Below are 13,335 nucleotides of genomic sequence, written 5' to 3'. Positions count from 1 at the left end.
TCTGTCTCAAAAAAAAGAAAAAACCAAACAAAAAACGAAAAAACAAAACAAAACAAAAAAACAAATGAAGAGCTCTCTGGCATTTAGGAGAAATGCTCCCTGGTTGCAACTTTCCACCTGTTAGACTACAAATCCCAGCGACCCATGCAAGTGAACATAAATTTCATTATCTTCACCGTAAAGCTGTCTGGCGGCGGGTGGGGGGTGGGTGGGGAGAAGTGTTATTATCTCCATTTTTAGGTTGAGTAAATCACTCAATATTGCAGAGTGGGAATCTGAAAATTATGCAAAGAGACTCCAGAGCCCTCGCTTTTACCCCCAACGCGCTTCCTGTCAAGATCACTGAATGCACACGAGGGTCTCGCTAACGATGGCTGAGGGGGAGACGATGAAGTAAGAGGAGGGGCTGAACAAAGGGCAAGAGAAAGGCAGAATGAAGCTCCTAAAGAGAAATGGACGGAATTGGGCTCCGCAGCCCTAATGGAGAAACGCGCCTTAGGAAGGAAGGGGAGAAGTTTAAGGGGAAACAGGTAAAATGAGGCAGAAGTTGAGCGAGTTAGTCAAACCCTAAATTCTTTATTTACAAAACAGCCGGGCACGGTGGCTCTCGCCTGTAATTCCAGCACTTTGGGAGGCCGAGGCAGGAGAATCGCTTGAGGCCAGGAGTTCAAGACACCCCTCTCTGCAAAAAACTGTTTAAAAATTAGCCAGGTGTGGTAGTGCGCAGTTGCAGTCTCAGCTACTCGGGAGACTGAGGCGGGAGGATGGCTTGAGCCCGGGAGGCGGAGACTGCAGTGAGCTCTGATCTCGCGCCACTGCACTCCAGCCTGGGTGACAGACCCAGACCGTCTCTAAAAATAATAATAGCAATAACAAAATAAAAATAAACAAATGTAATGCACCCAACTACGCCCCGGGAGTGGCACTAGGTTTCCGCAGCGCAGCGGCTGCGCCCGGGCGCCCCAAGCAACGCGACCAGCGCTGTCAGGAGGCGAATGGGAGCCAGGACAGAGCTGGGGAGGCCACTGCGGTCAGGCGAGGGATAAGAAGGCCGTCTGCGGCGTCATTGACGGGGCTGAAGGAACACCGGGGAGAAGAGTGGCAGACAGCTCCGGAGCCGCACTGCCCGGGCGGCGCCGAAGTGGGGCCTCCCAGCGGTGTTCCTTTCAGCCAATGGCCGCGAGATGCGCCGTCCGACTGTGCCCCGCGCGGCACAGGGAGGGAACAAGCAGCCCATGGGGTGCCAGAAAGCGCCATCTTTCTAGGTGACTATGCGAACTACCAGGGAAGAGTAGCCAGGGACAGGCTTCTCTGCCCGCGGTTAACCTCAGTGCCGCCACTACTTTAACCTGAAGCCAGGCAGCACTGCCGCCCTCAGTAAAGATGGCTAACTGGCGCAGAGAAAAAGCCGGAAGCAACCGGGCCTTGCGGGGAGCCGACTGAGCGCTGCGGGGGCGTGGCCTGGCGGTGGAGGGGCGTGGCCATCCGCTGTAAGCTGGGCTTGCGGTCTTTCAGTCGCACGCACCGCACCCAGTCCCGACCCTGTGGCGTCCTGGGGGCGGGTCCGCCGCCGGCCCCGCCCCCGCCCAGGTGTCTACCTTTGGGAAGCTGCCCGCCGAGTCTCCGAGATTTGTCCCTGGTGGTCCCGCGGACTCCTCGTCCCTCTGCGGTCTCCAGCTGGCAGCGATGGAGGGCGCCGGGGAGAACGCCCCGGAGTCCAGCTCCTCTGTCCCTGGGTCCGACGAGTCTGCCAGGGACCCACAGGCGCTGCCTCTGGAGGAAGAATCGGGGGACTGCGCCCGGTCCCTGGAGGCCAAGAAACTCTGTGGGTATTTAAGTAAGTTCGGCGGCAAAGGGCCCATCCGGGGCTGGAAATCCCGCTGGTTCTTCTACGACGAAAGGAAATGTCAACTGTATTATTCGCGGACCGCGCAGGATGCTAATCCCTTGGACAGCATCGACCTCTCCAGTGCAGTGTTTGACTGCAAGGCGGACGCTGAGGAGGGGATCTTCGAAATCAAGACTCCCAGCCGGGTTATGACCCTGAAGGTAAATTCCTGGAAGGACTTTCTCCTTCCCAGCGGCGTGAGGTCCCCTTTTGGCAGGGCACGGCTGGGCGCGAGTGTGTGGTGGACACAGTAAATTGATTGGAACTGTCGTCACCGACGTGTTCAAAGAACTTTGTGCTTTGCAAAGTGCATTCCCACCCATTTCCTCATTGGGTTCCCACAAGGCAGGGACGACAGACCCATTTTACGGATCAAGAAACTGAGTTAGAGGGAGATGAAAGGACTGGCCCGAGGTCATGCATCTAGAGAGTGGGGTAGCTTGGAATCCCGTAGTCTTTCTACCTCTCAGACCTCTCAGTGCTGAATCAAAACTTTTACTTTTGGGGTGCCTGACAGTGCAGTTACCTTAACTTTCTTACCTGGGACCTAAGGAAGTCAAAATATGGTCTTTGCAATCCTCTCTCAAGGCCAGAATTCTGATTCCCGTTTCTTGATGTTTTGGCCAAGGTCAGTAAATGCTGAGAAGAGATTGGCAGGGATTGGTAAGATAAACACTTAGGTTTCACTAGTCAACCTAGATTGTTCATCTAGGCATGCCTAAACCTGTTTTCCTATCAGCAGCAAGGGGTAGGTTTTGTTTTATCGTCATGTTTAACTGAGAAAGCCTGAAGCAGTAGAAAGGCCACATTCTCTGAAATCAGACAGGCTTGGATTCAAATTGTACATTTGCTACTTACTAGCTGTGTGACCCTGGACAAGTTGCTTTACCTCTCAGAACCTAGGTGGTTTGTAAGCATTTGACACATCACAGGCATGTACAAATTGTTGAATTAATTTCATCACCTAGAATACAGCCTGGTACCTAGTGGGGTACTTAATAATTTTTTGTTGAATAAACACACGTGCACACACAAGGTGATGGAACCAAGGTCAGAGTGCTCATGTCAAGAGGAGGTGTCTCATAATTTAATTGGAAAGACAGATCTGGGCTAAGTGTTCTATGGGCATCAGAGAAGAATGTGCCAGGAGATAGCCTTCCCCACCCCATCCCCATCTTTCCACCCCTCCAACCCCACCTCCAGCTAAGTGAGTATCTGTGGATGCCCCCGGGTTCAGTTCCCCTTTACTGACTGGGATGGCTGGTGACCAGGCTGGGGCACTTGGTTAAAATAATGAAACTCAGGAATCCCTGGCCAGGGAAGGCATTTACGAGGTCATGTGGTTCCTGGGTCTATGTGTCTCTTCCACAGGTTGACTGCTGTATAGAGGGTCTCCAACACATGGTCTTTATAATACTATTCCATTGTTCCTGGCTCTGCGCTAGGCTCTGGGGTGTGGAGCTAAAGCACCTCTGCCCCTGGTTCTCAGACAGCTTAAAGTCTGGTGGGAGAGACTGATGGAGAACCTGCTTGAACCCTAAAATGTTCTGTAGAGACACTGTGGTAGGTCTCTGCAAGAAGGTGTGGTGACAGGAGGAGTCATTTCCACCGAGTGGAAGGGGCTAGCCCAAAAAGCATCTGGAGGAAGGACACACCCGAGGCTTCAGAGAAGAAATAGGTGGCAAGCAGACAAGAGGGAGAAAGGTATTCCAGGCCAAGAAAGCACGTGAGCAAACGTAGGGAACCATGATACAGCCCCGAGTGTCCAGGCAAATCACATGAGCCAGAAAGACAGAGGGGCCCAAATGATGGAGTTGAAGAGCAGAGCCTGAGGGCGAGTTAGGCCAAGTAGCAAAAGCCCAGTCTGACTATTGGGTAGAGAAGAAACTAAGGGAAGGGCAAGGCTGGTACTCAGGGAGCCCATCAGAAGGTGATCAGGAGAGAGTGACAGCTGAACTAAATCTGTGGCTGTGGGGAGGGGGACAATGGAGGTGGCTCAGGATAGTAGGGAAGTAGAATGGGGGAGATGTCAGGAGTGGCTGGAGTAACTGGCTGACTGCCTGGTTGGGTCAGTCACTGACAGGAGGAAACTCAGGATGAGGAGCCCGTGGAACATCCAGGTACATGTCCCCTGCAGGAGACTCTCAAGTTCCAAGGGGCCAGGGACCATGTGTGTTGGCTCACCCCTGTATTCAGTGCCTAGCACCATCTCTGACACATATGTCAGTGCTTAGTATACCCTTGTCAAATGAATTAATAAAACGGGGTATTTGGGTTTGGCTGGAGCTCATCAGCATTAAGGTCATGGGGAAGACCTGGGAGGTGCTGTGGTCTCTCTGGGAGAGTGTATGGAAAGAGAACACTGGTGGGCATCATGTGTCCTTTGGTACCTGCATGACAGCCTGACGGTTTCTTTCACAGAACACCCCCCACCCCCACCCCGGCACAGTGCACACCAGTGAGCCCCTGAGACCATGAGCTTGCCTCTGTTGCCATGTAGCCTGCTGCTATTCTCATGCGGCCTTGATTGCAGGCAGCTCTGTGAGAATCCCCACCCATGCCCGGTGAGCTGTCCATCTTCTGCAGCCCACCTCAACTGATCTCAGGCCTTCTTTATGAAGCCACTAATCTCCTGGCCATAAAATCCAACTTATAGACCAGGGTTTTGGGACCAGTTCTATCACCACATGCCTGGGCGACTTCAGAGGTTTAGTTTCTCCATCTATAGAAAGGGCTCCTGCCTTGCCTCCCTCCTGAAGAATCCAGGAGTTATTGGATGTGAAAGTGGATGCTTGGACCAGCCACCAGCCAGTGCTGGGAGACTAATGACCAGCATTTACCAAGAACTTGTTTGGAGGGCCAGAGCACCTGGAAGGTGCCACCATGTCGTCACCATGTACATGTGGCTTTCCAGTCCCCATTCATATCCATGATTCCGGTGCATCCCCAAGGCAAGAAGGATTACTCCCATTCCACAAAAGGCAGCAAAGACTTGGAGATGTCACACAGGTGAGATACCATCTCACCTGCGAGATAGTGATGGTACCAGGACCCCACCCAAATCAGAATTCAGTGCACCTCCTCTCTCTCACAGCACCTCCAAATTCCTCTATCCAGTGAGCACATTTTGAGCACCTACTGTGTGTCAGGGACTGTGTGATACCCTTGTCTCATTTCATCCTCATTATTGCCCTATGCAATGAGTCTTATTGTCACCAGAGTACAGATGAGGAAACTGAGGCCCAGAGCAGCTAAGGAACCTCTGAGTGGGAGATCAGAGCCTGATGATCTTCTGTGGCCAGGAAGCATACATACCTACAGTGACCCTTTTTGTTTTTCCTGGGAAAGAGAGCATTCCTAAGCCTCCCATAACCTTCCCCTCTTCCCACACCCAGTGCCACCCTGCAGGCACAGGGCCTTGCCAACTAATCCTTGTGCTTCTCAGGCCGCCACCAAGCAAGTGATGCTGTACTGGCTGCAGCAGCTGCAGATGAAGCGCTGGGAGTTCCACAACAGCCCGCCAGCACCTCCCGCCGCCCCTGATGCCGCCCTGGCTGGGAATGGGCCCGCCTTGCACCTCGAGCTAGGTACCCAATGGGCTACCCTCCTGCCTGCACACCCAGGGCCCTGGTGATTAAGCCTTTACCCTCCTGCTGGGAGTGAGCGGGAGGAGCCCTCTGCTAAGGAAGCAGAGAGCCAGGGATATGACTCACGATTAGTTAGGGCAAGAATCTGGGCTGAGGCCAGGCTGCCTGGGTTCAAATCCTAGTCCTATATAATTTTAGGCAAGTTGTTTAGCCTTTCTGAGCTTGTTTCCTTCCCCATAAGATGAGGTTTATAAATTATCCCTACTTCTTAGGGATGTTATGAGGATTAAATGAATTCATATACCTAAAATGGTTAGAACAATGCCTGCAAATGGTCAGAACCCAATAAAAGTGAGCTATTATTACGATGACTCAAGAAATCAAACTTTCACAGAATTGCCGTGAGGAGGGTTAATAAGAAAATGCAATGTTGTAGATTTGTGTCATGAGTTGGGTAGATCAGCGATTTTTTTTTTTTTTTTGAGATGGAGTCTCGCTTTGTTGCCCAGGCTGGAGAGCGATGGCGCAATCTCAGCTCGCTGCAACCTCCACCTCCCAGGTTTAAGCAATTCTCTGCCTCAGCCTCCGAAGTAGCTGCGATTACAGGCACGTGCCACCACGCCCAACTAATTTTTGTCTTTTTAGTAAATACAGGGTTTCACCATCTTGGCCAGGCTGGTCTTGAACTCCTGACCTCATGATCCACCCGCCTGAGCCTCCCAAAGTGCTGGGATTAAAGCCTGAGCCGCCACGCCCGGCCAGATCAATGATTTTTATCGCTGGTGTTCCCATAAGATAGGATCCTTTCCTCCGAGATGACTCATGAATCAAGTTTCTTGATCCCAAATCCTGTATCATCCCAACGTGGAGAAGTCAGGAGACTACACCCTCCCACCCGCATGCTGCAGCCAGGAACATGATTGGCAGGTTTTAGGATCAGTATGGACCACCTCACAGCTGCCCCTGCAAGAACATGGAAAATCAGGCCCCAGTACAAAGCCACAGAGTGTCTAAAGTGCTGCATATTCAGTTGACAGGCCGAATAGGCAAGGGCAGGACTTGTTACAAGGTACCCCCGGACCTCTGTACCTGGGTGCTTTGCATGTCCAAAGCTGAATACATCTGCCCCAACCCTTCTTCTCGTTTTCCTTCCCTCCTCTCGGTAGATTTCCTGCCATGTACCCACTAGGAGTTGCCTTCCACCCTTCCTCAATTCCAGCCAGTGAGTCCAGTCAATCACTGTGCTGGCCATTTTTGCCCTCTGACCCACACATCAGACTCAGGTCTTTCTCGCCACCACTGCCCAGGTCAGACCTCATCTCTCAAAGTCACAGCAGTCTCCTCTCCAGTGTCCCCATGTGGAGGCCTGTGCCAGAATCCATCCCCTTCTCTGCAGCCTGAGTGAGCTTTCTTAAATGAGAACCTGAACCCGTCACTGCCATCCAAGGCCACCCCCAACCCCACTCCTGTGCTCAGGGCTTATCCCTCCTGATCTCACCTCTGCCTGCTTCCCCAGTCGCCGCCTTGGGCTTGATGCTTTGGCAGAGTCTCTGCTCTCTCCTTTGCCTGGCAAATTCTTGCTTATTCTCTATGGCCAAGCTCCAGCATTGCCTCCTCCTCTTGCCAGCCTCCTCCTGGAAGCCTTCTCAGACTTTGTCAGCTGGATTCTTTCTGGGCCCTCAACACTTTTTTCACACACTTCAAGGGAGACCTGTTCCATTGTGTTCTATTAATAATTACCCCTGTCCTTGTCCATCTCCACCCGTTCCCCTTAAGGGTGCGGACCTTTTTTTTTTGTTGCCTGTATCACCTTCCTGGTGTCCTGCCTGGCACATTGGATATTTGTGGAGTGAATGTGTAAGGCAATACACTAAACCTTATAATTAAATGAGGAAAGGAATGTAAACCCCTTAGCATAACCTCAGGCACATAGTAAGTGCTCAATACATGGGAGTTGTCCTAATAATATTGTTATTCTATGTGTATATGTCTGTGCATAGAATACACTCATACTATTACTATCATAATAGTATATATACAAACATATATATGCTATCACTATTATAATAACTGTTCCTTTCATTCTTAATAATCATTAGGAATTTCTTTGGAGTTTCTTTTGAAGGGTTTCTTTGCTTCTGCATTCTCCTCCAGCCCCCACTCCCCATCCGCCAGGGAGCCAGACAACCCTGGTTTTGTAGAAAACTGCAGCCTGGGTTGATGCCGCTGCAAAGGTCAGCGTCAGACTAGAGGCCAGGAGAAACCTCTGCAATAATAGAATTCCTGCGTGTCTTAACTGAAATTTGAAGAAGCAGATTGTGGAAGCATGGCTGTGGGATCCTCAGCCCTCTTCTGCTGTGGCGAACCTGTTGCAGGTTCTTTATTTCTGCGGCTTTGCTTCAGCACACATGGTGGGCCTCTTCCAGGCCAGCCCCTGCTGTGGGCATTGGAGAAAGGGATGGAGTTGCTGTGATGACCTGGATTCCAGTCTCCCGAGGAGGATGCTGTCTGAGACTCAGGAAGCAGGGACGTGAGCTTCTCCTCTTGAAGCCTTTCCTCGCCTTGTAGCAAGCCTGCACTCTCCTCCCAGACCCAGGGCCTGGCATAACCTTCCTAGCCCACCTAGAAAGATGTTTCTGGTGTCTTGGGCAAGTCAGCAAGGCCTGGATTAGCCATGTGGAGCAGGCTGCCCCACCTCGCCCGCCTCCACCCTTCCTGAGGAAGCAGCGGCCCACTCCCGGGTCGTTGAAAACCTCCTGACCCATGTCTGACTTTGAGTCAGAGATTCCTGGTAAAAAGCGTCTCGTCACTGCTCTTGAGCAATCTGCAAGGCATGTTCTCTCCTGCTCTTAAGCATTTACAACTTCATTTTATACTTTACCTAAACAACGGTCTCTGCAGAGCCAAGAAAGATCAAAGGGAACCCACGAGATTTATAATAATAAGAATAGCAAGTTGCCACAGTAAGCTACAGTTTACAAAGGACCTGCATAAATGTGTACCATCCTGAAATATGCCTGCTGCCCCAACACTTTACATGCATCATCTTATTTAATCCTCACAATAATTTTATAGGGTAGTTACTGCTGTTTCCATTTCATAGACCAGGAAACTAAGGCTCAGAGGTCAAGAGACCTGTCCTGAGTCATGTAGTAAGACAATGTCAGTGCTGAAATTCACACCCCAGGCTGCAGAGACTCATAACCTGCCCTCCCAAAGCGGAGGGACAGCCAGGCACTCATCCAGGGCCCTCTAGGGAGGCAGTGATCTCCTGGGCCAGGCCCTTTCTTTGTCTAGGCAGTGACTTCTTCCCAGTGGACATGGGGCAACCGTCAGAGCTTACACAAAAGGAGAATTACAAATAAATGCTGCTGAAAATCCTCTGTGTGGTCACTCACGGAGGGCATTTCTCCAGGGTGCCCCAGACTACAGTCTCAGGTCATTGATTCTGCCTCCTGCAGGAAGCGCTGGTCTCTGTTGGGACATCGCCATCATGTGCCGCCCGTGCCTTGCACACTCCTTTGCACTGGGGGCTTGTGCCTTCATGGGTAGCCCCTCCTGTCTTAGATGACCTGCTTGTTAGAAAGGCTGCTCTGATAAGCCACACGGTTTAGTGGGAAAAGCAAAAGTGGGGACTGTGTTTGAGTCTATAACGGTGTCACATGCTAGCTTTGACTTTGGCCACAAAACTCACGCTGTCTGAGTGGCTATTTCCTCATTGGTAAAACCCACCAGGATGGCAACCCCCAGGACTTGGCTCTACGTAGTCTCAGAGTTGATCTAGGGCCACGGGTGGCACTTACAAGAAAACAGATATTAGCAGTTAGGGAAATACTGCTAAGATATCAAAATCTTAGAAAAACTGTTAAGTTTTTTTGGTTTGCTTTGAATGAAAGAGAATAAGATGGTTAAAGTATTGATAAATAAGAAAATTTTATTTATTTTGAATCAGCTCAGAGTCTGGCTTAACGGCTACTTTGAAAGATGTGAGTCCAACCATATAGGGCTTTATGGCTTTTTTTTTTTTTTTTTTTTGGAGACAGAGGCTCGCTCTGTTGCCCAGGCTGGAGTGCAGTGGCACGATCTCTGCTCACTGCAAGCTCTGCCTTCTGGATTCAAACAAGTCTCCTGCCTCAGCCTCCCAAGTGGCTGGGACTACAGGCGCGTGCCACCACACCTGGCTAACTTTTTTGTATTTTTAGTAGAGACGGGGTTTCACCATGTTAGCTGGGATGGTCTCAATCTCCTGACCTTGTGACCCACCCGCCTTGGCCTCCCAAAGTGCTGGGATTACAGGCGTGAGCCACCGCTCCCGGCCCGGCTTTATGGCTTTTTAAACATTTTTGTATACATTAACTCTGAAAGAGACAAGGTAGAGAGTATCCTTCTTGTGTTTGTTTGTTTGTTAGTTTTTGGGGGTTTTTTTTGCGACAGAGTCTTGCCTTGTCACCCAGGCTGCTGGAGTGCAGTGGCGTGATCTCGGCTCACTGCAACTTCCGCCTCCCAGGTTGGAGCGATTCTCCTGCCTCAGCCTCCGCAGTAGCTGGGATTACAGGCACATGTCACCACGCCTGGTTTATTTTTGTATTTTTAGTAGAGACGGGTTTTCCCATGTTGGCCAGGCTGATCTTGAACTCCTGACCTCAGGTGATCGGCCCACCTTGGCCTCCCAAAGTACTGGGATTACAGGCGTAAGTCACCGCGCCTGACCCTTGTTTTTTGTTTTGTTTGTTTGTTTTAAGTGATTTGCAACCAGGTCACAGCACCCTCCCCACGGAAACAGGGCCCAGCTACATATCTTCTACCCAAAGCCAGGTTTGGTTCTTCAGCCCCCTGCTCAAACCCCTAGGGGCTCTGGTTTCCATCGTGATGAGATCCAGCCACTTACCCACACCCGCTTCTATTTGGCCTTCCCCACCCCATCTCCCCAGGCTTCCTCCCCGCAAACTCAGTTCTGGATCTGAAACCCGTTGCTTGTATGCTCTGCACAGAAAGAGCCTTCCTGGTTCCTCCTGCAGGTTCCAATCAACCCCAGTCCTTAAGGCCCAGCTGCAGTGCCCCTCCTCCAGGAAGTTTTCCCTGACTTGGATTGGAAAGACGCTGTCTCCACCTCCCAGAACTGCCCCAACCCAGCACCTGGGGTTCCCCAGGTGTGTACTTCTTCCCCTTCCCTACTCCTTAGGCTGTGAGTTTCTGCTTTGATTCTTCTCTTTCTCCAGCCACACTCACAAGCCTCAGGGTAAACACCCAGTCTGTGTTTGGTGAGAGGATTCATGGAAGGGAGGACCTCAAAGATGTGGCATTTGAGGAGAGTGCTGGCCTGCCTGCCAGATCTGACGGAGCCTGTTAGGAATTTACAAATATACTGTCTGTTGTTTGAACTACTGCAAAGTTTCTTTTAGGTAGGTTGAACAGCTTCCCCTGGCCCCCATCATTATATTTAATATTTTTATACCCACACCCTTTTTGCAGATATAGTGCATAAACAAATCTCCACTCCTAAATATTTCAATCTCCCAGTAAGAGGGTTCCAAGTGGAAAGTGTCTGCTGCCCTGGTAGGTCTCAGGGGCTGTCTAATCAAGCTTATACCAACCCGTAAGTGGTCCTGGCTCTTTTCTCCTTTTTCTAACACTTAAAGTTAATTTCTAAATATTTCACCTCCCCTCTCTTATACTTCGGATAATTTCCTTGGCCTTGAAAGCTTGCTTAACATTAAACATCTTGAAGTCATTCACTGTAGAAGAATCACTGTTTACACAGAACATTTGGAACACTAAAAAGAAAAAGAACCTATAATCCTATCACCCAGAGGCAGCCAGTATTAACCTTATGTTATGATCTCCTGCCTGCCTTTTATTTAAACATGTTTCAGATCATATAGTAATATAAAATGTCCTACTTTGTTTTTTAATACTCAGTAATGTGACCCTAATATTTGCCTGTGTTTTAAAAGTCTCTGTATAAACATCTATTTTTGATAAATACGTATTCTTTTTCTGTTTATAAAGTAACCCATGTTTATGTGGAAAATTTGGAAAAAACAGTAAAATACAATGAGAATAGCCTGCTCACTGCAAATCCCATCACGCAGCTGAAACCACTATTAAGATTGCGGAGTATAGTGCTTGGGAGTACAAGGGCCAAGAATGTTAGATTCTGCTTGGTCATCACAGTATTAAACATCTTCACGATGCATAGAACACACCACCTTACTGCCTCCCAGCAATCTCCAAGATTCTCTACACTGGGAGAGAGAAAAAGCCCAGAAATGGCGCTGGGATTGGAAATAATTTTACAGAGAAGCCTGTCCCTGCCTTTTAAATCACTTAATCAAAGTTATTTTCCTAAAATTGTAATTAATATTTGAAATTAGATTATTTAATTCCAAAAAAAAAAAGATTGTGGAGTATATTTCTTTGAGACTTTTTCTGTACAATTGAGATAATACTATAATGCCAATTTTTTTTTTTTTTTTTTTGAGACAAGATCTTGCTTTGTTGCCCAGGCTGGAGTGCAGTGGCACCATCTCACCTCACTACAACCTCCACCTCCTGGGCTCAAGCGATCCACCCACCTCAGCCTCCTGAGTAGCTGGGACTACAGGCATGCACCACCACACTCGGCTAATTTTTCTGTTTTTTGTAGAGATGGGGTTTTGCCATGTTGCCCAGATGGTCTCAAATTTTCGGCTCAAGTGACCCACCTGGCTCAGCCTTCCAAAGTGGTGGGATTACAGGTGTGAGCCGTAGCACCTAGCCTTCCAAGGTTTTTTTAATCTGGCTTTTTCCACTTAATATCATATTCCATACAAGTTTCCCTGTTTATAAGTATTTATTCACATAGTTTTTGAATGATTAATATTCTATTATATGAAGACATTCTGATATACTTAACCTATTCCCAAGTTAGATCTTTTCCAACTTTGAGGCTATTGTGACAATGCTAGAATGAACCTCTTGGCACATAAAGTTTTGTCTGCACTTCCATCTTTAGGATGAACTCTCAGATGTAGAATTAACTGTAGGTCTGCATTTTTTTTTCTTTTTTCTTTTTTTTTTTTTTTTGTTTGTTTGAGCCGGAGTTTCGCTCTTGTTGCGCAGGCTGGAGTGCAATGGCTCCATCGAGGCTCACTGCAACCTCCGCCTCCTGGGTTCAAGTGATTCTCCTGCCTCAGCCTCCCAAGTAGCTGGGATTACAAGCATGCGTCACCACGCCTGGCTAATTATATGTTTTTAGTAGAGACAGGGTTTCTTCATGTTGGTCAGGCTGGTCTCTAACTACCCACCTCAGGTGATCCACCCGCCTCAGCCTCCCAAAGTGCTGGGATTGCAGGCGTGAGCTACCACGCCCAGCTAGGTCTGCATATTTTTAAGGGGTTTGCAGGAGGGCTGTACCAGCAAAATGCATCATTTTACTGGCTGCAGAACATTTTGTGAAAAGCCTATTTTGCTGCTGTTAACCTACAGGGAAGGCCTGCGTGCCCCTGCAACTCTCCAACTCCAGCCTGTTCCCAGTCAGGGCTGCACCCATAGCATCCCACCTGACCTGTCTTTCCAAGTACAGTGACCCGGCTGATTGATTTCCCTTTCCTTTGTTCCCAGGGCAAGAAGAAGCAGAGCTGGAGGAGTTCCTGTGCCCTGTGAAAACACCCCCTGGGCTAGTGGGTGTGGCAGCTGCCTTGCAGCCCTTCCCTGCCCTTCAGAATATTTCCCTCAAGCACCTGGGAACTGAAATACAGTAAGTGCCAGAGGGACTGAGGGGCTAGCCAAGCTACAGGCAGCCCCTTCGGTGGAGCTCAACCCACTATGATTCTCCTGCAGGGAGGTGGGCCCCGGGAGAGGGTTATGGGCTTTCTTTTC

At 49.5% G+C, this 13,335-nt stretch overlaps 1 protein-coding gene across 4 annotated transcripts in view; it reads left to right on the top strand.

The window, feature by feature from the left end:
- Positions 1-816: 816 nt before the first annotated feature.
- The window catches only part of TBC1D2 (TBC1 domain family, member 2), a 72,330-nt gene continuing 59,811 nt past the window's right edge, over positions 817-13,335 (top strand). For 3 of the 4 annotated variants that reach the window (XM_011993757.1, XM_011993756.1, XM_011993758.1), the window contains exons 1-3: positions 1,463-2,049; positions 5,334-5,475; positions 13,078-13,213. In XM_011993757.1, the coding sequence (XP_011849147.1) occupies positions 1,687-2,049; positions 5,334-5,475; positions 13,078-13,213 (641 nt within the window). In that variant the 5' untranslated portion in view covers positions 1,463-1,686. Of the gene's footprint in view, positions 2,050-5,333; positions 5,476-13,077; positions 13,214-13,335 lie in introns of all 4 variants that reach the window. The other variant, XM_011993759.1, reaches the window with a different exon arrangement.

The sequence above is a fragment of the Mandrillus leucophaeus genome, unplaced genomic scaffold (assembly GCF_000951045.1).
Source record: "Mandrillus leucophaeus isolate KB7577 unplaced genomic scaffold, Mleu.le_1.0 Scaffold433, whole genome shotgun sequence".
In the NCBI taxonomy this organism is placed as follows: Eukaryota; Metazoa; Chordata; class Mammalia; order Primates; family Cercopithecidae; genus Mandrillus; species Mandrillus leucophaeus.
Note: the sequence above shows the minus strand (reverse complement) of the source record. Positions and strands in the feature narration are given on the sequence as shown.